This window comes from Dama dama, chromosome 13 (genome assembly GCF_033118175.1).
Source record: "Dama dama isolate Ldn47 chromosome 13, ASM3311817v1, whole genome shotgun sequence".
NCBI lineage: Eukaryota > Metazoa > Chordata > Mammalia > Artiodactyla > Cervidae > Dama > Dama dama.
In genome coordinates, this window is record NC_083693.1 from 32348473 (window position 1) to 32373983 (window position 25511).

The following is a 25511-nucleotide window of genomic DNA, read 5'->3' on the forward strand; positions in this document are numbered from 1 at the left end:
AGGAAAGTTCCAGAACTGTGCATACTAGGTCAACACAGGGAACTCCGGTGATGGGGAAAACTCCTGAGCATGGGGCCTGGCAAACCTGGGAGCTCTAATGTGTCCAGAAGGACGCTTGTCTCCCTCCTGCTTCCCTCTTCCTCTGGCCTGGGCTGGTGAGAAGGAGGTAGACGGAGGGACTGGAGGCAGCCAAGGCCTGACAGCCAACTCATGAGAAGAAGGGCGGGAATAAAAGGATGAGGGGCCTGAGGGGGCCAGGGAAAGGACACGGGAGGTCAAGGGGAAGTGATCCTCTGGCAGCCCCTGCTGGGTGACCCTGAGAGAGGAGGGCTGAGGACCACGTGAGCGCCTGGCGGAGGAGGAGCCCCTGGGATGGGGCCGAGGGGCCACGTGCTGTCCCGGCTCCCCCCACAGACTCTGTGTAAAGCCTGGACTGTACGACTCCACTGGCCATCTTACCCCCTCCCCCATCCTCTGCAGGGGCTTGATGATCTTGACCTGTCGGCACGTCAACCACATCCCTCTCTTTCTTCCACACAGGGACTGTGGTGCTAGGCTCACCTGTAAGTGTGTGGTTGTTTATTGTTACTTCTGCTGAGGCTCCTCCAGAGGAGGTCAGCATCCTCAGGATCCAGGAGACCCTTTGCTGCTGGTCCTCCTGCCTCTCCCAGTCCCTTCTGCCACCAAGCCCACCTCCCCACCTCACTGAGAGGTCCAGGCCTCTGGGTCTCAGTCTCTCAGGCCCCTTCGGGCTTCAGTCCTTCCTCCGACCATCTCCAAGCAGCCCAAACTCACCTGTCCTTGTGGCTCCTCACCTGAGTCCTCCAGCCTGCCCCGCTCAGCTCGGCTATGTCCTCTGCCTGCCTCACCCACCTGGGAATTTGCCAACTGATGCTGCTTAAAGGTCACCAAGCCCTTCAGGTCACCAAGCTCTCTGAGCAGCTGCCAGTCTGCCACCAGCCCCTCTTCCATTTTCCATGACCCCATCCTCACTGCTGCTCTCAGGACACCAGAATCATCTCCAGACTCACTTCTCAGGAGGATCTTCCTTCCTTTTTCACTAAAGAGCAAAACCAGATGAAGCAAAGGCCATCAGGGGACTTGCTCTGTTTCAAATATGACCTTCTCTCCAGAATCACAGTTGCCGCCCAGGTCAGACCACTGTCACCTTCTGCCCGAAGCACCACAGTCCTTCCCATCAGACTTCTACAGAGCTGCCAGAGTGACCACTTGTGAAAACAAATGTAAATCAACTCATGTCACCCCATCTAGAATCCTCCAAGATTTTGATTGCCCCTAGGGAAAAGATGAAATTCCTCAAACGGCCTTTTCTGTCTGGCATCACTTCCCTCCAAGTTCTCTCTGCTCTGGCCATGCTGCTTTGTCTAAAGTCTTCCAGACCTACAAATATTCCCCCTGCCACAGGGCCTTTGAACACTGTTGGATCTGGAACATGATATTCTTACCCATCTTGGCCCCGTTGTTCAGTCGCTCAGTCCTGTCTGACCCTTTGTGACCCATGGGCTGCAGCACGCCAGTTTCCTCTATCCTTCACCATCTCCTGGAGTTTGCTCAAACTCATGTCCACTGAATCAGTGATGCCATCCAACCATCTCATCCTCTGTTGCCCACATCTCCTCCTGCCCTCAATCTTTCCAGCATCAGGGGCTGTTCCAGTGAGTTGGCTCGTCACATCAGGTGGCCAAAGGACTGGAGCTTCAGCTTTAGCATCAGTCCTTCCAAGGAATATTCAGGGTTGATTCCCTTTAGGATGGACTGGTTGGATGTCCTTGCAGTCCAAGGGACTCTCAAGAGTCTTCTCCACCACCACAATTCGAAAGCATCAATTCTTTGGTGGTCAGCCTTCTTTATGGTCCAACTCTCACATCCATACATGACTACTGGAAAAATCATAGTTTTGACTATATGGACCTTTGTCAGCAAAGTGACATCTCTGCTTTTTAATAACGTTCCTTCCAAGGAGCAAGAGTCTTAATTTCATGGCCAAGATGTGCTCCAAGGTCACTTTCTCAATAGAAGCTTTTTTCTGGTCCCCCAGGAGGTCAGGTTGCTTTGGCTTACATCCCTTCTTTCCAAGCCACTTACCCTAGAGAACTGGAATTTCATCCCCCCCAACTAGGACCACCAATATGTCCAGAGTGCCTGACTCAGCCTTTGGTATGTGGTTGGGACTCAGTAAATGTTGCTTGTTGGACGAATCTCACCTCCAGTCCTTCGTTCTCAGTGGACCGTGTCCTGATCTCTCTCTTTCCTCCCTCTCTACCCACACCCCACATCAAAGAGTCTACTAGAGGTGAACTCTTTTAACCGCCGTTCCCTTCGCCCCACACCCAGCCCAGCTCGCACGTCAGAAGTGGGCATTTGTGCCTCCACAGCTGCTCTGAGCCGACCACGAGAACACAGGGGGTGGATTCCACAGCTGTTATCGAAAGCCTTTCAGAACGGCTTGAGTCTTTCCGCTGAACACTAGACTGGGTGAATTTCTTGGAAACAATGTGCTTCTTACGAAAGAGATGAAGTTGAATGTTTCTCAGCAGCTTCTTCCTGGTCTGCCAGACTGCGCCTTGCCAGCTGTGCGCTTTCTGGCATTTTCTGGCTCTCATTTCCATCAGGGAAACTGTGTGCCAACACCCCGGGGGGCCGTGTTGAGAGCCAAGGCCCAGGAGCTGGAAGGGCTGAGTCTGAGGCTCTGTTGCAACCACTTATTAGCTGTGTGACCTTTTGGGATTTATCCAAGTTCAAGGCACTTTAGATCAACATCTGTCAATGGGGAAATAACTAACATGAACCTGAGTCAGTTGGGAGGCAGGTTTGGGAATATGAGGTCTGCATTCTTTTTTTAAATTTTATATATTTTTTCTTTGGCTGCACCAGGTGTTAGTGGCAGCACATAGGATCTTTAATTGCAGCATCTGGGATCTTTTTTAGTTGGGGCACTGGAATATAGCTCCCTGACCAAGGATCGAACACCGGGCCCCTTGCACTGGGAGCTCAGAGTCTCAGCCACTGGACCACCAGGGAAGTCCTGAGGGCATCTGCTTTCTAAGATCTTAATTTTTGTATGTAAATAATGCTAAGACCCAGAGGGAGGGTGATGAAAGTTCCCTCCATTTAATGAAAGAATGAGTGATCACTGTGTGTGCATGTTTTCCCAGAGCCCATAAGATTTGGAAAATATACCATTTATGGCAAAGCGGAGCGTCTTCAGACCACCATCACAGGAAAACAGAAGCAATCCCACCCCTCTGGCTCTCACCCACCTGCCTTTATATGACCTGTAGCTCTTAAAAAGGAGGCCCCTAGTTTTTTCTTGAAGTTCTCTGAGAGTGTCTCTGAGGTGGGCCCTTGAGCTGTGAACACGGAGCTGTGCTCCCTCAAGCCCCCTGGGTGTTGAGACTAAGCTGAGTCACGGGCGTTAGTGGGAGAGGTGTCTTTGCTCTCTCCTCAGCTGCCCTTTGGGCCAGGAGGAAGGAAATTGTGCAGTCTTCTCTCTCTGGGGGCTCAGAGATTTAGCAAAGCAGCTTTTCCAGTGTTCACCCAAAGCCTGCAATGGGTTTAGGGGGACAAATCTGAAATGCAGATCCTCTGTGAATTCAGAGTTGCTCCTGTCTTCTTTCCTTGCCACTGTCAAGAGCATGTGTGCTAAGATGCTTCAGTCGTGTCTGACTCTTTGAGATCCTATGGACTGTAGCCCACCAGGCTCCTCTGTCCCTGGAATTCTCCAGGCAGGAATACCGGATGTGTTCCAGGGCTACTCTCTCAATCCATCCCACCCTCTTCCCCTCTGTGTCTGTTCTGTGTCTGCCTCTCCACTGCTGCCCGGCAAGTAGGTCATCAGTACCATCTTTCTAGATCCCATATACATGCGGTGTGGTGCTGTACTTAGTCACTCAGTCATGTCTGACTCTGCAAGCCCATGGACTGTGGTCCACATATGTGTTAATATATGACATTTGTTTTTCTCTTTCTGACTCACTTCACTTTGCATAGTAGGCTCTAGGTTCATCTACCTTATTAACTGAGTCAAATGTGTTCCTTTTTATGGCTGAGTAACAGTCCATGGGGTCACAAGAGTCAGACACGACTTAGCAACTAAACCACCAACCACCACCAATATTCCATTGTGTATATGTATCACAACTTCCTTATCCATTCATCTGTTGATGGACATCTAGGTTGTCCATTCCCTTCTCCAGGGGATCTTCCGGACGCAGGGATCGAACCTGGCCCTCCCACATTGGCAGGCGGATTCTTTACTGTCTGAGCCACCAAGGAAGCCCTGAGTAGAGCTAGTGACAGCCATCTGAGTGCATCCCAAGCTACAGCTCGGGAGCACCTGTCTGGTCCTATGGAGAACAAGGTGCCAAGGAGCCCATTCACTCAAAACTCCATAAACCCCAGGACACCAGCTGCTGCTGCTGCTAAGTCACTTCAGTCGTGTCTGACTCTGTGTGACCCCACAGACGGCAGCCCACCAGGCTCCGCTGTCCCTGGGATTCTCCAGGCAAGAATACTGGCCATTTCCTTCTCCAATGCATGAAAGTGAAAAGTGAAAGGGAAGTCGCTCAGTCGTGTCTGACTCTTTGCGACCCCATGGACTGCAGCCTACCAGGCTTCTCTGTCCATGGGATTTTCCAGGCAAGAGTACTGGAGTGGGTTGCCATTGCCTTCTCTGCCAGGACACCAGGGCCCACCTCCATGTGGCCTTTCAGATGCAACACCACCAAAAGGAAGAGGGAGCTCAGCATGGTAATCCGTCCCGCCTGGATGAAGGCAGCACACCACTTAAAAGATATTAACCTTTCCTAAATCATAACTGAAAAAGACAACATGCACCCCAATGTTCATCACAGCGCTATTTACAATAGTAATAGTAATAGTCATGGAAGCAACCTAGATGTCCATCAACAGATGAATGGATAAGGAAGTTGTGGTACATATACACAATGGAATATTGGTGGTGGTTGGTGGTTTAGTTGCTAAGTCGTGTCTGACTCTTGTGACCCCATGGACTGTTACTAAGCCATAAAAAGGAATACATTTGACTCAGTTCTAATAAGGTGGATGAACCTAGGGCCTATTATGCAAAATGAAGTGAGTCAGAAAGAAGAAAAACAAATGTCATATATTAACACATATATGGACCACGGTCCATGGGGTTGCACAGAGTCGGACATGACTGAGCGACTAAGCACAGCACAGCACCGCATGTATATGGGATCGAGAAAGATGGTGCTGATGAACTTCTTGCCGGGCAGTGTGGAGAGGCAGACACAGAACAGACTCAAAGGGGAAGAGGGTGGGACGGATGGAGAGAGTAGCCCTGGAACCCATACATTAACATGTAACATAGACAACCAGTGGGAATTTGCTGTGTGATGCAGGGAGTTCAGAGCCGGCGCACTGTGACAATTTAGAAGGGTGGGATGCGGGGTGGTGGTGGGAGGGAGTTCACGTGGGAGGGGACATACGTATTCCTATGGCTGATTCATCCTGCTGTACGGCAGAAACCAACACAATATTGTAAAGCAGACATCTTCCAGTTAGAAACAATTTTTTTTTTTTTAAATATTAACCTTTCCAGGGAAGGGAGTTACTGCAAGAGAGAAGCCCGGGCAAAGTCTCAGGTTTGAGGGTATTTTCACCTTCTTTGGAGAAATATCTGACCAGGAAGAACTGCTTTTTCTGTATCAAATTCCATCAAATTCCATCTCAAAGGCTAAATTCTATTTATCCTGAAGGGTTGAAGGTGTGGTGGTGGTGGCAATTTTAAAATGTTTCAAAGCCTCTGACAACAGCCAAATGAATTCACCTCTCATTGATTCTCAAAAGTGCAGTTGTTTTAATAAAGGAAAATATATTTGGAAAGGATAGGCTGTAAAATTAAAAGTGTGCATTTTCAATGATCTCATGTGATTTGCTGGACAGAAAAATTCCCCTGGCTCTGGTTTTTCTAGCCTCTCTTAAAGATAAAACAAGGGGAGTAAACATCCATAACTAGACATCTCATAAGGTCACTTCTTTTTTTCTTTTTTGAATTAGGGCACATAAAAAAAGAAACATCTAAATCTGATGTTCAAACAACCTTTCAGTTTGATCCATTCTTCTCGCCTTAAGAGTACGTTTTATAAGTGCCCCAAATCTTTGAGCCTGTTCCTCCCTTTCTTTGCTCCTACCAGGTTTGAAAGGCAAATAACTTCTTCCTCCATCAATGTTCTGTCCAGAATGAACACCATATGGATGCTCTTTTTCAAACTGAATTATTTTTGGTTAGTTCTCTCCTTTGACCTTTAGCCTTCCAATCCTAAAATAACAGTGTACACATTTGAAAAGACTTAAGAGTTTCCATATCTACCATGGGGTGGAAGAAAGTTAATTATCCAAATGAGGCCTTGCAAATGTTACTTAAAATTAGACCTAAGAGGTATAGCGCACACTTTTGCTTGCAAATCACGAAGCAGTTAAGAAAATTTTCAAAAAGTGCAAAGTATAGCTTTATTTTCTTTATTATTACTTTTTAATTTATTTAACTGTGCTGGGTTTTAGATGCAGCGCAGGGGATTTTTAGTTGAGGCATGTGGGATCTAGTTCCCTGACCAGGGATCAAACTGGGGCCCCCCGCATTGAGAGTACAGAACAACTGGAGCACCAGGATAGTCCCCAAAGTATAATTTTAAACTGGTAATTAAAATCACTATGGCACTTGCTTTCAAACTTAAGTATGCATTGGAATCACTTGGAGGCCTTGTTAAAACAGCACACTGAGTTCACCTCAGTTTGATAGAGGAAGTCTTAGATGGGGGCCGAGACTTTGCATGTCCCACAAGCTATGACAAACCTAGGCAGCATATTAAAAAGCAGAGACATCACTTTGCTGACAAATGTCCATGTAGTCAAAGCTGTTGTCTTTCCACCAGTCATGTACGGATATGAGAGTTGGATCATAAAGAAGATTGAGTGCCGAAGAATGATGCTTTCAACTTGTGGTGTTGGAGAAGACTCTTGAGAGTCCCTTGGACTGCAAGGAGATCAAACCAATCAATCCTAAAGGCAATCAACCCTGAATATTCATTGGGAGGACTGATGCTGAAGCTGAAGCTCCAATCCTTTGGCCACCTGATGCAACAAGCCAACTCACTGGAAAAGACCCTGATACTGGGAAAGATTGAGGGCAGGAGGGGAAGTGGGCAACAGAGGATGAGATGGTTGGATGGGATAACCAATTCAACGGACATGAGTTTGAGTAAACTCCAGGAGATGGTGAAGGACAGGGACTGTCTTCAGTCATCCTCATGACTCAAGATCAAGTCTCTGGCTCTCCAGCCCTGGGCCAGGGTTGGCCAGGTTGGGAGGGTCTTGGTCCCTTCACTTCTGCCCTTGCAGGGAGCACTTCTGTATGTCCTGCCCCCTTCCTTTCTTGGAGTCCATGGCATGTGACTCTCTCATGAACTGCAGGACACACAGGCCACAGGCTGGGAAGCCTCCCCAAGGCTCATCCCTGAATTGAGAGAAGATGCTGTCTGTGCCACAGGCTCTGTCTGTGGAAGGGGATCAAAGGAAAGTCTTCTCAAGTTCCATGGTCCAGTTTGTATGTTTAGGTTGACATTCATAATCCTCTGTTTTTAGAATCTGATCTAAATTCTTGGCTTTCATTATTAATTTTATATCCCCCTCCCACCCCCCCAGTTTCGGAAGTCTCAAGTGCTCTTTGCCTTAAAAAGAAAGGATTACTTGGATTGCTTCATGAGGACACACCTTCTAATTCTTGAATTTAATCGTCTGTTTCAGCTGGAGAGCTCTGGGCCTTACTTGTTGTAAGACAGGTTCAGTCGCTCAGTCGTGTCCGACTCTTTGCGACCACATGGACTGTAGCACACCAGACTTCCCTGTCCTTCACCATCTCCCAGAGTTTGCTCAAACTCATGTCCATTGAGTCAATGATGTCATCCAACCATCTTGAGGGAAGGAATTTTTCTTACCCACTTTTAAGGGCATGGGTTGACCTAATATCTGAAATCAATTATTTCTCTAAACTCACTGGCCATAAATCTGAGCAATATAGTTAATGATTTTGAATCTAAGACACTGGTAGGTTTACCTAAGTTTGAGGCACGGGATAAAAATACCATAAATATGAAGATCTTCCTCTTGTCCTCTGTTATAGTGAAGATGTGGCTTCTGTGGATGAGTTCTCTGACCCTGACACAAATCAGGCTGCAGTCCCTGGAATCCTTTTGTGATGTGCTCAGAGAAGGAGGTGCAGCTGGATGAGATATGGGACCGTGAGCCATGCAATGTCGTCCAGGTTCTCTTCTCATTCAGCACATGTGAGGATCCAGTGAGGATCTCTCTCCCTGTCCCCTCGCACCCCAACAACACCCCCCCCCCATACATCTGGGGTCATAACAGGAGATGGATATTTCTCCTCAAGCCAAGTAGTGCCAGTGGTAAAGAATCTGCCTGCCAATGCAGGAGATGTGGGCTCGATCCCTGGGTCAGGAAGATCCCATGGACAGAGGAGTCTGTAGGCTACAGTCCATGGGGTTGCAAAAAGTCAGACAGACATGATGGAGCGACTGAGCACATCGAAGTCTCACCCACCCACTTGCCGCCCCTTGCCCACCTGTGCCCTGGGGCTGTCTTAGAAAAGGCAAGAGATTGATGTTGCCTGTGTCTGTCCTCTGAGATCTTAGCACCTCAATGCCAAGGATCCTCCAGGAGTGAGGGTCTTGGTTGTGTGGCACCCTCACTGCCCCCTGTCTATAAATGACTGCCAGAGACCAAGCCTGATGTAAGAATAGCAACACCCCCATCCCACTTTGGGACAGGTTAAATACTTGGTTCAGGCTTCTCAGGTGGCCCAGTGGTAAAGAACCCACTGGCAAATGCAGGAGACAGGTTCGATCCCTGGGTGGGGAAGATCCCCTGGAGGAGGAAATGGCAACCCACTCTAATATTCTTGCCTGGGAAATCCCATGGACAAAGGAGCCTGGCGGCTACAGTCCCAGGGGCATCACAAGAGTTGGACATGACTGAGTGTCACAGCTTCTTGGCTCACTTTCACTGCATTTCATACGTGCAGGTGAGGGTCTGAGTGTGGCCCAGGGACAAGAAGTAGACACACACCTCAGTGAGCTGTCACACGTGATGGGGCGTCCCTGGCTGGGGCCCCTTCGCCAGTTACACAACATGGCTGGTGACTCACGTGGCGGATCAGCTGCACCCTGTGGCCTGCAGTCACCTCACTGCTTGCTGATACCTCCCCAAACATGGGGAAGGAAGAGCGGCCATCTATCAGGCTGACGTCCTCCCCCAACACCAGCCCATCTGGCAGGGCCGGCAGAACGCAGTGAGCGCTCCAGCTCTCTTGGGGTTGTGCCTCTTTTCTATTAAATGCAGCATTTGCTGATAAAGTGGAGAGTCTAAGAATACTTTACATGGTACATCTGGCAGTTTGAATGATGTTATTCACAAATGCTATAAATCGATGTGTTAGCTCTTCCTGTGTTATCCAACTTTTTAGATAACCAGTATGTGGTGGAACTCTCCTCAATTAATTCAGATTATCAGTATCTGTTCAACTTGGACAGACAGTGAAATATCTAGCTACACTTTCCCCAAAGGCAGGGTCAAACAGACTTAACCAGATTTGCCAGGGCTCTACTGTTAAGAGTGACCTAGTGTATTAACACAAAACAAAACAAATAAAAAAAACCCTAAACAAAAAAAAACATTAAAAGCATTTAGAGTCTGGTCTTATAATTTTATGTATTTTGAAAAAGAATCCTTCTTTAAAGTGGCTATAAAAGGCATTAGGGAAACATAAAAAATTACAAAATCTATTTTTGACTGGATTCATTTGTCCCTTATATGGGGATCTCCCTGAATGAGGCAACTGAGGAGATTTAGGGAAGACATTTACAATAAAGGCAATAATCTCATCATATAAGATAATACCCTTCAGTAAGGCTAAGAGGAAACAGCCAAGAGAATTACAGAAATTTACTTTTTTTTTTAAAAGGAAAATATCAGTTCAGTTCAGTTCACTCAGTCGTGTCTGACTCTTTGCAACCCCATGGACTGCAGCACGCCAGGACTCCCTGTCCATCACCAAATCCCAGAGTTTACTCAAACTCATGTCCATCGAGTCGGTGATGCCATCCAACCACCTCATCCTCTGTTGTCCCCTTCTCCTTCAGCCTTCAATCTTTCTCAGCATCAGGGTCTTTTCCAGTGAGTCAGTTCTTCACATCAGGTGGCCAAAGTATTGGAGTTTCAGCTTCAGCATCAGTCTTTCCAATGAATATTCAGGACTGATTTCCTTTAGGATGGACTAGTTGGACCTCCTTGCAGTCCAAGGGACTCTCAAGAGAGTCTTCTCCAACACCACAGTTCAAAAGCATCAGTTCTTTGGTGCTCAGCTTTCTTTATAGTCCAACTCTCACATCCATACATGACTACTGGAAAACCATAGCTTTGACTAGATGGAACTTTGTTGGCAAAGTAATGTCTCTGGTTTTTAATATGCTGTCTAGGTTGGTCACAACTTTTCTTCCAAGGAGCAAGTGTCTTTTAATTTTATGGCTGTAGTCACCATCTGTAGTGATTTTGGAGCCCCAAAAAATAAAGTCTGTCACTGTTTCCACTGTTTCCCCATCTATTTGTCATGAAGTGATAGGACCAGATGCCATGATCTTAGTTCTCTGAATATTGAGCTTTCAGCCAACTTTTTCACTCTCCTCTTTCACTTCCATCAAGAGGCTCTTTAGTTCTTCTTTGCTTTCTGCCATAAGGGTGGTGTCATCTGCATATCTGAGGTTATTGATATTTCTCCCAGCAATCTTGATTCCAGCTTGTGCTTCATCCAGCCCAGCGTTTCTCATGATGTACTCTGCATGTAAGTTAAATAAGCAAGGTGACAATATATAGCCTTGTCATACTCCTTTCCCTATTTGGAACCAGTCTGTTAATTTAATTAACATTTATTTAAATATGAGTGATACAATATATGAAGGAACGTGAAAACAGAAGGTTTAAAGGCCAACAATTGAACATTACATTAAAACTGTTGTTTTGATGGACAAATAAACCTTAAGATGAATCAGCTGTAAAAGTGACTTGGTTTAACTAATCTAAAGGTAGCTGGTCTTGCAAGTTTGTGGTCTCTTCAAAGGATGTTAAATGCTGTTAACCAAAGATTACATATAAAATATGTTTAAGTGGAGGATGTAGCTGCAAGTGAGATGCTGACAACAGGCAGAGGTGGGTTGCTCGGTGTAGAGGAGGCAGCCCCCACAGCAGGGTCTGCACACCCTGCCCTCAGCACTGAGCAGACTGCCCTCATCATAGCCTGAGCTTTACTCCCGGGGGCAGATACACACAGGGTACGGAGGAGGCCCTGGAGGAGGGCATGGCAACCCACTCCAGGATTCGTGCCCAGAGAATCCCATGGACAGAGGAGCCTGGCAGGCTACGGTCCATGGGGTCGCAAAGAGTCAGGCATGACTGAAGCACACACAAAGGGAGAAGGGTCCAGTGCAATGCTTATAATAACATCTTGCTTTGTAGCAGAATCAATTACAAAAAAATTCTGGAATGCCCTATGTAAAATATTATACCAATCAACTTTATTGAAAGTGAATGCAGAGATGACGCAGCATAAAGAAATTTTCCCAGTATCAAAGCCTGGGTGACCTTTCCTCATTTATTACAAAGGGAAGGATCAGCCAGCAGGGCTGGTTACTTATTCTTGCTGAGGGTTCTCTGCTTTTCTGCGTGCTCCACAATCTTCTCTTCCACATAGAGACCCTTCCGCTTCCGCACTGCGTTCATGTACTTCCGGGCCTGGTTCTCGGAATCGGCCTTTTCCCCAAAGTGCAGGTACTCCTCCTCGGTGGTTGGTACCCAGAAGGGGTCGCTGGGGATGATCTTGTAAAGGAAGGTGACAGAATGTGCTAGATTAGACAACTATACTTTTATTCCCAGTGCCGATTCATACAGTCTTAGCTTAAGAAACGAATGCTAAGCAATGAAGAGGTAAGCTTGCTAGAAATGGTAATAAACAACCATGAACAAATGGAGGCAGATTCAATGAAACCTGTAATATACACGTTAGTCTTTACTCTTAGAGCCTTTATAGAACACTAAGGAAGTAAGACAACTATGACTTTTGAATAATGTAATAGGAAAAACTCTCCCCTACACTACGATATCCCTGGGTAGAGGTGTTATTTCATTAATTTCGCCTTTGTCCTCAGCACAGATCAACACATGAGTCTGTTCTTGATTATTCCGAGTTTATGCTCCAAAATTCAGTGCAGTATTAGGAGGTCAGTATTGCCAACACGCTGACCACATTCTACAAAATCGGCTTTACCAATAAGGACAGTGAGAGTCTGACTTTCATATGTCTTGTTCTTTTTGTTGTTTTTTTCTTATTTTCCAACTGGGCAGAAAAAGGTGGTATGTCTCAAGTGGTCTCAAATCCCAATACTCTTCTGTTTAAGACACAGAAATGAAAGAAGAATTTATTTTATAATAGTCACTCTTCAATACAACAGTAGGAAATCTCTGTGGACCAGGAAGGGAGAGAAGAGAGCCCACACTGATAAACAGAGGTACAAGCCCCATCCACTTCCCACAGGGAGACAAGACAGGAATGGTCATGAGGGCCAGACTCTTACTGCCCACTGAGGAGGGATGGGCCCAAAGCCACATACCCCAGGCATGTGGGGACCAGAACCAACCAGTCTTCTGGGGAGGGGGAGTAACTGTGTCTGGGGCTGTGGCTAAAAGTGACTAGTAGGTCACGAGAGATAAGCCATCACCTTCTGAAGATGAGGCTCAGCCCATGCAGTCTGCGGTCCTGCACCATCCACACTGGGAAAGGCCCTGACCTGAGCCTCAGCCCTCAGGACGGCAGAGGAGGAGAGAAGCCCCGCGGCAAGTGACCCTGCCAGCGTGACTCTCCGAGGACAAGAGGAAATCCAGCACCAAGAAAGACAGGCGCCAGACTCAACAAAAGGAGAATGAACAGTCAGAGAAAGAGAGATAACAAGGCAATCTGAAGACAAAGTTCTAGAGAGTTCATGTAAAAATCCTCCAAGAAATAAAGGAGATGGGGGTGGGGAACAGCAGTCATAAACCAGTAGGCAGTTGTAAAACAGAACTAGACCACACGTCACAGTCTCCTAAGTGTGTAAAAGCACAGACAGTGCCCTCAGGCTGAAGTAGTAGACCTGAGGACTCAGGTGTCCTCAAGGTATATGTCCACAGAGCACAAGCAACATCTCCAAGGGTGCCATCAGCAAAGAACTGGCAGGAGGCTGTTCAGTCAGTCACAAAGTCATGTCCAACTCCTTGTGACCCCACGAACTGCAGCATGCCAGGCTCCTCTGTCCTCCACTACCTCCCAGAGTTTGCTCAAATTTATGTCCATTTAGTTGATGATGCCATCCAGCCATCTCACCCTCCACTTCCTCCTTCTCCTGCCTTCAATCTTTCCCTGCATCAGGGTCTTCTCCAATGAGTGGCCTCTTCGCATCAGGTGGCCAGAGTGCTGGAGCTTCAGTATTAGCATCAGTCCTTCCAATGAACACTCAAGATTGACTCCTTTTTAGGACTGGCAAGTTGCTGGGGTCCTGCCCACTCCAGGTCTCATCTGACAAGGCAGCGGAGCAGTGCGAGGGGTGATGCTGCTGAGCTGGAAGTCCCCACGTGTGAGAGGACGTGGAGTGGCCAAGACGCTGCTAGCAGCCTGGGCGCAGGACAAAGGCAGCTGCAGGTGGGGACTTCCAGAGATCAGTGGCTGCCGGAAAGATTCCTGAGACTGTTTGGTGCCACCATGCTGGCTCCAGCAGCTAGATGGGACCGGACCAGGCAAGCCACTTCCCGACAAGGCCACTGAGGCTCTAGAGGGCACCATGCTGAAGCTGAGGTCCCCACCCTCTCCCCACAGAAGGCCCTCTCTTTCTCGGAGAGGGGAAGGGGAAGAAGGTCAGGAAATGGACCATTTACTTGGGTGGTCATCCACAAACACTGTACTTGTAGGACACTAGTTCTAAGCCAGTCGTTAGTGTCCCCCTCTAACTAGTTGGATGATAAACCCATCATGGAATATAAAGAAGCCACATGTTCTTAGCAGGTCTCAGCGGTAGCAGTGAATACATTTTTGTTGTTGTTCAGTCGCTAAGTTGTGTCCAATTCTTTTTGACCCTGTGTACTGTGGCACGCCAGGCTTCCCTGTCCTTTACCATCTCCTGGAGTTTGCTCAAATTCATGTCCATTGAGTCGGTGATGCCATCCACCTCATCCTCTGCCACTCCCTTCTCCTCCTGCTCTCAATCTTTTCTAGCAGTAAGTGAGGGGCTAGTTGGGAGACAGCAGACTTGGACTGGCCAGTTTAAGACCAGAGAGTCCTTTTTCAAGAATGCAGGACCCAGGAGCTTCAGAAGGGTCCCGTTTCCCCTCGGCACATATTTCTGAGGTTTGCTCAGTTTGCTTCCTGAGACTCCGGGGCTACTGTCTGTGTTCATCTCCTGCTGCCCAGGGACTCGCCTGACACAGGCCCAGTTGCCTGCACCTCCTCTGTCCTGCACGGGCAGCTGACATCTTCACCTGCACCCCTCCTGTATCTAGGTTCTTGCCCTGACATGTCGAACAAACTCTCAGGAGAGGGGAGATGGAGTACTCTTTGTCAGGAAGAGGCTAGCCTGGTTCAGCCCCATCTGACTGCAGGAGGGTCACTGTGGGTGATAAGAAGGTGACCCCAAAAACTGTACAGGTGATGCTCACAGAAAAGCATCTCTGAGGCAGGAGAGCAGAGCTTGCTATGAGTTTTGAAGAAAAGGTGCTTTCTTCTAATTGGCTCACCCAGAATTCATGTGCCTGTGGGGAGGATATTTTTTGCATCTTCAGAATCTAAAGAGGACTTCATCTTCTAACTCACAGGAAGGAAGGCACCCAAGTGCTAGTTGTTGCCCTGAGCATTAAAAAAACACAACAAAACTAGAAAATAAAAAAGCTTTGGGAGCTGTATTTCAACATTTTGCCCAGTCCTCCCTATGATCACAGCCGGCAGGAGGGAAATACCATGTCCACATCCCATGCCCGGTGCTGCTGCAATCACTTCTTCCTTACCCTGCACGGCCTTCAGCGCACCCCCTGGGGGAATCTCAGCATTAACAGGGAGACTCGAGGTTATGCTGACATACATGGAGAACAGCAATGACTGGCAATATTTCTTTCTGTGTCCCTTATTAGCTCCTTTTCTTCCTTTTTTGCAGAAGGGTAAAACATAGAAAGAGAAATTATGAGATTGCTGACTTCAAAGGTTTCCTCGTGGAAAATGCCTGTAATTTTATTTTCTCTATTTTTCTGAAGCACTTTCTCTCAAAAGCTCTTGATTGTAAATTATATGGTGTGGTAGAATACAAATGAAAAACAGTGCCTTGGAGTGAGAAGCCAGATCTCGACAACTGTGTTATTTCTGAACCTAATTATGGGGCGGGGGGGGGGGGGGGGGGGTGTGGCGCGTGGGGGGCGGCGGGAAGAAAACTGAGACAGCCAGAAAATATCAGATCAGTAACATTTAAGTGTAATGGATTTTCAAGACTTTCAAAGATTTGAAGCTTTGGGGAATGGGATCATGACAGGTGGCAAGGGGATGACAGAAGAACAGTACAAAACTGCAGCTAAGTTTTCTTGACTACACTTCCCCTACAGTTGTTTACTGAAGGATTGATTTGTAATAACAAGCTATAACTAAGCCCAAAGCTAGTATTTTAAAAAAACTACTATTAAGTATATAGGATTAACTTTCAATCCCCCACCTCTTTTTTCACATTTTGAGAAAGAAAACTGATGATTTTCATAGCAACAAAAACTGCCTATTCGGTCAAAATTTGCTGTTTTATATTAGCTGTTCCTAAATACCTATTCTCTTTTTCTTTGTATTTTGGGTGGGCATACAGACGACTGAGGTTCTGGGGGGAGGGGTAGATAGTCACACCTTTTCTATAAAGCCTAAGACAGTAGGTAAAATAGACTGTGGGCCACACGGTCTCTGTCTTAACTAACAGAGTCCACTTGAAAGCAGCCATGTAAGATATGCAAATGAAGGGGTATGGTTATATTTTATTTACCAAAACAAGTAATGGGTCAAAGAGTTTGCTGACTCCTGGTGCTAGTGGCAAAGAAATCACCTGCCAAGGCAGGAGACCCAAGAGATGTGGGTTTAATACCTGTGTGGGGAAGATCCCCTGGAGGAGGAAGTGGCAACCCACTCTAGTATTCTTGCCTGGAGAATCTCATGGACAGAGGAGCCTGGTGGGCTACAGTCCATGGTGTTGCAAAGAGTCAGTCTCAACTGAAGTGACTTAGCATGCATGTATGACCTGGGTTAAGACCACACTGCTAGCCTCCTTGTCAGGTGGAGCCTTGCTTGACGTGCTGGATGAGTTGTTCTGGGCAGTGGGATGAAGGGGAGTGACTCGGGCAGCATCCTCTTAAAGGGATGGAGTACGCCCTCTAGCTGTTCCTGGATCTTACTGGCTGGAATGCAGGGGTGATGGGAGGAGGTGGAACAGCCGCTCCAGACCACCAGTGGACAACAAGTGCTGAGACAGGCAGCCCTGGACTCGAGAGAACCTTCTGCTTTATCTGAGCCACTCTGCTTTGGGATTCTTTCCACAGAGCAGCCTCATCAGTTTCATACACAATGTTATTTGCCAGTTGGGAAAGGATGAGAAGTTTTATAGATTTTTTAAAAAAATATGTGCATTATAGAATCACTTTCAAGGATAAGAGTGACTATAAGGTGATGAGTATTTTAAACAAATAGAATAAGCGAATTCCAATACAGAACTCTTCTAATGATGGTGCCATTTCAAGAGCTCTGAATATGTGTCTTCCATCTGCATCTACAGAGAATCCCACTGATCACTCAACCTACACTCTCTTTGTTCTGATCAAATATCCTGTCACCCAGTTTTTTGCACCAGAGTTGAGCTAGGTCTTCTTAATGAGATGGACTCGTCATCTCTTAAGACATTCAGAAGCATGAGCTCCAAGTTCTGAAGGCTGTTTTCAGTAGTGGTAGAGCAAGTGAAGAAAGTGTTTCATTTCTCAAGGTCATTACTTTGAAGTGGAGTAAGTCTTCTAAGTATCACTTTGCTGCACTGTCCTATAATCACACATCTGGTTGCTAGAACGTTTGGGAGACAATGCTGTTTTTCATTAGGAACATCAGCAGTATATTTATCCTGCTCCAATATCTTGCCTCGAGAATCCCACGGACAGAGGGGCCTGGTGGACTTCAGTCCATGGGGTTGCAAAGAGTCAGACACAACTGAGTGACTAATGCTTTCACTTCTTGATAAACATAGTTCTTCAGAAGCTGCCTTTATGAATCCATCCCTTCTATTTCTTACTGGTTTGTGCTCTTATGTAAAAGTTGAGTGCCAAAAACCAAAACCAAAAAGCTAGAAGTCTGGATAAGTGGGAAATTATTGCCCATAAGCATGGGGATTAACAAATAACTTACATGTTTTGTGCTACTGTTTTCTACATAATGAAGTCCAGCAATGGTATCTACTCAGACATAAGCCAGTAAAGCCATAGAAACATCATTTAGTTTTGAGACAAAAATGCAAGAAAAATTTCATAGGAAATCAGTTAAAAGGTAGCTTGTACCAACAACCAAAATATGTAACCTAAATTGGAACAATATTAACTTTAGTTCTATCAAGCACAAAAAATGTAACCTTTTTTTAAGGAGAAGCAGACACAACTGGGTGTTTGGACTAGCAACTAAATTTACAGATTTAGATGATATAAACTTGCCCAATTAAAATCAAATTTGCCCTGTCCAGGGTTAGTTTTTCTAAACTGTCACCATTCTTTACTCTTCCAGATTCACTTGACTAGAGAATTCATTTTAAAGAGAAAGCTCTCCCTCAATTATTTCCATTCCCCTGTATTGTCTAAATTTAAACTGTTCATTTTAAGTGTTCTAGAGAAGGGACCCAGTTGGCTAAAGAAAGTAAAAGAAGTGAGAAGAGCTTAGCACAGAACCTAAACTATGAGCTTTGTCTAAATTGTTTAAGGAAAAAGTCTGGATTATTTGTTTGAAGTTGAGTTCCTTGTGCTATACAGTAGGTCCTTGTTGGTTATCCATTTTAAATACAGCTGTGCATACATGTCCATCTCAAACTCCCTGACTATCCCTTACCCCCGGTAACCATAAGTTTGTTCTCTAAGTGTACGTGTTTTGATGAGCTATTTTGTGCCACAACACCTGAAGCCCACAGGAGCCCTGAGTCTCCATAATGGGGACTGTAGAACATGAAACACAGAATAATTTAAAGTTCTCTCTTAATACTTAGGAGTATATCTACCTAAAGAAACGGAAGACCTATATATAGAAAACTATAAAACTCTGATGAAAGAAATCAAAGAGGACACAAACAGAAGGAGAAATGTACCGTGTTCATGGATTGGAAGAATCAATATTGTGAAAATGACTATACTACCCAAAGCAATCTATAGATTCAGTGCAATCCCTATCAAGCTACCAATGCTATTTTTCACAGAACTAGAACAAATAATTTCACAATTTGTATGGAAATACAAAAAACCTTGAATAGCCAAAGCAATCTTGAGAAAGAAGAATGGAACTGGAGGAATCAACTTGCCTGACTTCAGGCTCTACTACAAAGCCACAGTCATCAAGACAGTATATGGCACTGGCACAAAGACAGAAATATAGATCAATGGAACAGAATAGAAAGCCCAGAGATAAATCCACGTACCTATGGACACCTTATCTTCAACAAAGGAGGCAAGGATATACAATGGAAAAAAGACAACCTCTTTAACAAGTGGTACTGGGAAAACTGGTCAACCACTTGTAAAAGAATGAAACTAGAACACTTTCTAACACCATACACAAAAATAAACTCAAAATGGATTAAAGATCTAAATGTAAGACCAGAAACTATAAAACTCCTAGAGGAGAACATAGGCAAAACACTCTCCGACATAAATCACAGCAGGATCCTCTATGACCCACCTCCCAGAATATTGGAAATAAAAGCAAAAATAAACAAATGGGACCTAATTAAACTTAAAAGCTTTTGCACAACAAAGGAAACTATAAGTAAGGTGAAAAGACAGCCCTCAGAATGAGAGAAAATAACAGCAAACGAAGCCACAAAGGATTAATCTCAAAAATATACAAGCAACTCCTGCAGCTCAATTCCAGAAAAATAAATGACCCAATCAAAAAATGGGCCAAAGATCTAAACAGACATTTCTCCAAAGAAGACAGACAGATGGCTAACAAACACATGAAAACATGCTCAACATCACTCATTATCAGAGAAATGAAAATCAAAACCACAATGAGGTACCATTTCATGCCAGTCAGGATGGCTGCTATCCAAAAGTCTACACGCAATAAATGCTGGAGAGGGTGTGGAAAAAAGGGAACCCTCTTACACTGTTGGTGGGAATGCAAACTAGTACAGCCACTATGGAGATTAGTGTGGAGATTCCTTAAAAAACTGGGAACAGAACTGCCATATGACCCAGTAATCCCACTCCTGGGCATATACACCAAGGAAACCAGATCTGAAAGAGACACATGCACCCCAATGTTCATCGCAGCACTGTTTATAATTGCCAGGACATGGAAGCAACCTAGATGCCCATCAGCAGATGAATGGATAAGGAAGCTATGGTACATATACACAATGGAATATTACTCAGCCATTAAAAAGAATTCATTTGAATCAGTTCTAATGAGATGGATGAAACTGGAGCCCATTATACAGAGTGAAGTAAGCCAGAAAGAAAAACACCAATGCAGTATACTAACGCATATATACAGAATTTTAAAAGATGGTAACAATAACCCTATATGCAAAACAGAAAAAGAGACACAGATGTACAGAACAGATTTTGGGACTCTGTGGGAGAAGGCGAGGGTGGGATGTTCTGAGAGAATAGCATTGAAACAAGTATACTATCAAGGGTGAAACAGATCACCAGCCCAGGTTGGATGCATGAGACAAGTGCTCAGGGCTGGTGCACTGGGAAGACCCAGAGGGATGGGATGGGGAGGGAGGCGGGAGGGGGGATCAGGATGGGGTACACATGTAAATCCATGGCTGATTCATGTCAATGTATGGCAAAAATCACTACAATATTGTAAAGTAATTAGCCTCCAACTAATAAAAATAAATGAAAAAAAAAATAAAGTTCTCTCTTGTAAGAAGCATAACTGTTTGCCTTTAAATGTTAGAAGTGCTTTTTCCCCAGAAGAAACATTAAGTTTCATTTTCAAAATATCTGTGGTTTTCTTACCTACAATATATCTTTGGAAGGGAAAAAAGGATTAAACGTTCTGTCTTAAATTTTACATCAAATGAAAAAAAAAGTGTGTGTGTGTGTGTATGTGTGTGTGTGTGTGTGTGTATTACAAAGCACATATAATCTCAGGTCTTCCAGTCTGGATGAAAAATGCCATCTGCTTTGTCCTGTTCATCTGACCAAGCAGGACCAGATAAGACCAACCAGAAAGGGAAGTGGCTGGCTCCCAGGGGCGCCCCCTGTGGGAAAGCACAGCCTGAAATGACAAGGAAGGAACTCGGATTTGGCTTCTTACCTCCCAGTGGCTGAACACCAGCTGTGGGCTGGCCAGGCCACTGGTCCTTTTCCGGATCTCATCGGCAAAGCCGAAGCTCTCAGCCACGGGCAGCACAGCCTTGATGATGAACATGTCTGTCCCCTCTTTCATCTCCTCCTGCAGCACTCGTCCTTCTCTCTTTGACAGGACCGCGTAGACCCGACCTGCAAAGCCGCATATCTTTTAAATTCATCGACTGGTTACATGTCTTGAGCTGCACCGAGATGCAACTGTTCCTACACCCTCTTAACCCTCTACTAATGATTAACTTTGATCCCAGTAATTCTGGCTTACAAAGGCATGGGAAATATCCCAGCATTTATTTAAAAGGATAAGCGTGACAATCACAGAAAAATTAGAAACAAGTAACAAAAGGTGAAATCACCCCAAAGTGCACTACCCAAGACAATCCCCTCCACACAGCAAGGAAAGAGGGAGACCTTTAAAAGGACCCTGGGTACACTGTCACTAGGAGCTGTCGTTGAGTATTAAATCCAATGAGTTAGTGTGACTGGGCTTTATAAATGTCACAAGTATTTTCACAATTACAAGACATTATTAATGTGATGATGATAATTATAATGATAACAAGCTATTTGGGCCTAGTAAGCAAGAAACTGGCACAATGACATTTTTATACTAAAAATTAAAGCCATATATATACACATGTGTGTATATATATATATATAAATGCTTGCTCATATTTAAGCTGATAGTATTTCAGTGGTACAAGAATATGGGTTTTATTCCCCGAAAACTGATTGTGTTTGGAATCTTTAACATCTATCTGGTAAGAATTTTTGGCTTCTGGGCTTCCCAATGGCTCAGTGGTGAAGAACCCCCCTGCCATGGCAGGAGACCTGTGTTCAATCCCTGGGTTGGGAAGATCCCCTGGAGAAGGAAATGGCAACCTACTCCAGTATTCTTTCCTGGGAAATCCCATGAATAGAGGAGCCCGACGGGCTACAGTCCATGGAGTCATAGAGTCAGAAATGACTGAGTACACACAAGTTTTAGCGCCATGTCACAGGAATTCTGGCAAATCCTCTTGGTTAACACCTTTATTTCAACTTCAGGCATAATTCTGCCCTCCACACAGAAGGGAGACAACCTCCCCTCTGACTGGCCTCTGTGTGAGCGCCACTGGGTGCTCCAGATACCCCTCCCATCAGTAAGCAGAACAAATTGCAAAGAGCAGAGATAAACCAAAAATCACAGACAGTGGTGAGGAACTTGCTCAAATGAGGGGATGGATACAAAGCCTCCTCCTTCAGCTACCACTTAGACAAATTACTTCTAAGGACACAGTAGTCTACAAACACGTTATCCTGGAGAATTCACATTGCAGTGAAGCAGAGCACAAGTCTCCTGGGACTACGGCATGGAGTCCTGGACTCTGACATCCTCAACAACAGGGCAGGGAGCTGGTGTGGAGGTCGCCCACCTTGACTGACATTTTACTTTTTAGACTAGAAACTGAGTGCACAGAGCAAAACTGTCTGAGCTGGCACTTTTCTCTCTGACTCAGATTTCCCCCTGGTGGTGGCGATGAGGAAGGAGAAAGGAAAACCAACGGCAGGAAACCCATTGTGTCACAAATAAAAACTTAAAAACTCTGATGGGCCTTCGCATCTCCAGGCTTAGCAGAAAAACAAATTAAAAACGGCCACAGTGATGACAGGGACGCCTGTCCTCTTTTCTAACCCACTGAACGCTGCCCCCCACCCCCGGCACCACCCTCCCCATGTGTCCAAAGGGGCTTACACTGGCTTCTTCACTATGTGCTCTGTCTTCAATGGCCAGCTGCCCTGAGCTCTATTAAAACTGCTTCTTTTGAAATTTCAGCCATTTTCATATTCCCCCAGGTGGCACAGTGGTAAAGAACCCCCTGCCATCACAGGAAGATGTGTATTTGACCTCTGTGTTGGGAAGATCACCTGGAGAAGGAAATGGCAACCCACTCCAGTATTCTTTCCTGGGAAATCCCTTGGAGGCGGCTGGCAGGCTGTAGTCCCTGGGGTTGCAGAGAGTTGGACATGACTGACAACTAACACACACACATCATCATCAACCTAAGTGTCTTTTCCTCAGTCCTTACTCTCTGTGACTTCTCTGCAGTTTCTGCAACTACTGATCAACACTCTGACAAATCTCAACAATCTTAGGGCTACCTTCCTCTGACCCCTGGCCTTCTGACCATCATTCTACTGTCTACGACAATAATTCTTATGGGTATGATTTCTTCCTAAGAGTATTCTTTGAGGCTCCAAGCTCTTCTCCAAACCACTTTCCTTTCAGAGAGCCCCTTCATTTCTCATTGGTGCGGTTTAAATGATTAACTTTCTGTCTGGGATGCTTGGGACTCTATTTCTCAGCTAGGCCTCTCACTTGACCTCTGATCCCACATTTACTGAGACTGTGGCCTCAGGGCATCTCCATGGTGGAGGGTGTGCTAAGTCACTCTGGTTGTGTCCCATGACCCCATGGGCCTTTAAGCTGCTTGAAGACAGCATCAGCCTTCTCTCCTCCAGTGTTTCTCTGACATGACCTTCCTTTCCTCTGGCATCCTGACCACTCTCCTGTTTGAACTAATACAACTTATTTACATAGCTTTTAGAACACAGTATCTAGAACTGAAAGCAATATTTTAGTTACAGTGTGAAAAGCTCTTGAAAAAAGCAGAACAATTAGCGTCTTGATTAGCGATTCCCCTCTGGGCTGTGTAAAAGTTGCCTGAAATTCATATGAGGGAAAAAAATTCACTGGAATTAGCCAGTGTGTGAACTAATCATCTTTATTTACTCTGCCATCTCATTCTAAGGGAAGTTTTAAGGTGGTTTATGCAAGTATAGCCAAAACAAGGGGGTAGGGCGGGAGAAAGAATGAGTAAACTGGGGCAAATGCACCATGAAGAGGTGGGCCACTGGGGATGAGCCGACTGACTCCGTCCCACTGCAGAGGTTAGAAGCTCTTCCCCTACCTTCATGGGTCATGCCAGCAGGCATGGATCAATAATTGTAATTGAAACTGAACGTAATTAATCATGCAAATTTGGCCCATTCCATCTTAATTCTGCTAAAACTAAAAAACTGGGACACAGTGATGGATCACTGAACAAAGGAAAACAGTCACAATAAAAAAAAAAAAAAACCTAGATACACTTGGTGCTCATGACAGGTGTGTCCAATCCTTGGGAGCACTCAGGGACCCTCTGTACAGCCGCTGTTTGGCTGGGAAACACATGCAGCCGCATCAACGAGGATTCGTGAGCCTGTGGCCCCTGATTGGGAATATCCTGAGGCCCTCTTGACTGGGCATTTGCTCCATCACCCCAAGTTGTTCGTTCACTCACTCAAAGGAAGCTCACTGTGCGCCCAATTGTATGCAAGGCAGCAGGGGAGAGGCATCCTCCAGGACAGACGCCAGCAACACAAAGGTTAATTGCCGGTTGTGATCAGGGCTCGGGTTTTAATGACTACACTATAAATGTCTCATACTCCAGGCCCTTTATGACCTGGCAGGAACCCAACACGCCAGCTCCTGAAACGGCCAGACCCTAGTGCACGGACCCTACACTCTTAGCCAAGATAAACGGTGCGCTGCCCACAGGACACGTTTGAGGTTTTTCCACTCTGAGCTCAATTTCTCCAACTCAGAGCACACTCGGCCCAACTTTACAGTCAAATCCTTTCCATTGTCTAAAGCCCATTCAAAAACAACTTGTTCCACGAAGCGCTCTGTGAGATCCTAAACTCAAAGTTCTCTCTTCACCATTTGGGCCTCACTGGGCCTCATCTGTTCTTTTGTGGCATTATAGATACTTAGGTATCAATACATATTTTCTTCTTCCACACTCGGCAGTAAGATTGGTCTGCAGATTCTACAATCTTTACAGCTGAAGTCTGGCAATTAAAGTTGACTTTTTTCTTTTCTTTTCTTCTGAATTAGCAAAGGAGGCAGTGGTTCATAGCAATGTTTTCTCTAATAGGAAACAATATGAATTTCCAATGTGGGGATGATGGGAAGTAAACTATAGCATATCAGATTGATAGGATATCATGCAGAGATTAAAATGCACATTATGACTACTAAGTAGCCAAATGGAAGTGTGCTTATAAAGTAAACAATAAATGCAAAAAGCAGAACACCTAGTAGCCTCTAGCATAATACATAACAGCTATGCAAGATGTACTACTGTGGACAAAGATTGTACCAGAAAATGAAAAACGATGGGTTGATTTCCAAGGAGGAAGATTTTTCTTTCATCTTATGGTTTCTGTTACTCTTGGTGACACTTGTGGTTTAACTTCAACTAAACACACACACACACACACACACACACACACAGAAATCGGTGGGCACTTCTTATTCCTACTACACTAACTTCTCTTCCTTTTGTCATAGAACACCCAGACTGCTAAATCAAGCCAGTACGGTTGACAGGATGCAGATGGTCTTCAACCAAACATGAGATAAAGTGCGCTGTGGACACAATGGGGAGTGTGGGCTGGTGGCTATAAGATAGATGGATTCAGCCACAAGTCTATAGGAAATGGATGTTAACCCTCACTCCCACGCAGGATGGATGTCCTGAGTTTAGATGGATCAGTGCTCTGCTCACAGCTCTGTCCTTACTATGATAATCAGCTACTTAAAAACCCAGAAGGCATGGGATCAAATCCCAAGTTGACATGAAACTGGCAAAGGTAATAAATACTTCGACGGGATTAGGATAACTATCTAAGAACCCAATTTAACAAGGCACAGTGTGGGTAAACACAAGGTTTCACTGTTGGGTTCAGTC

The 25511-nt window shown here is 45.4% G+C and overlaps 1 protein-coding gene across 2 annotated transcripts in view; it reads right to left on the reverse strand.

Moving 5' to 3' along the window:
• Positions 1 to 11626: 11626 nt before the first annotated feature.
• Positions 11627 to 25511, reverse strand: part of EFL1 (elongation factor like GTPase 1) — a 111583-nt gene continuing 97698 nt past the window's right edge. For both annotated transcript variants that reach the window (XM_061158826.1, XM_061158825.1), the window contains exons 19-20: positions 20687 to 20871; positions 11627 to 11949 (exon numbers count right to left, since the gene is read on the reverse strand). In XM_061158826.1, the coding sequence (XP_061014809.1) occupies positions 11761 to 11949; positions 20687 to 20871 (374 nt within the window). In that variant the 3' untranslated portion in view covers positions 11627 to 11760. The remainder of the gene's footprint in view (positions 11950 to 20686; positions 20872 to 25511) is intronic.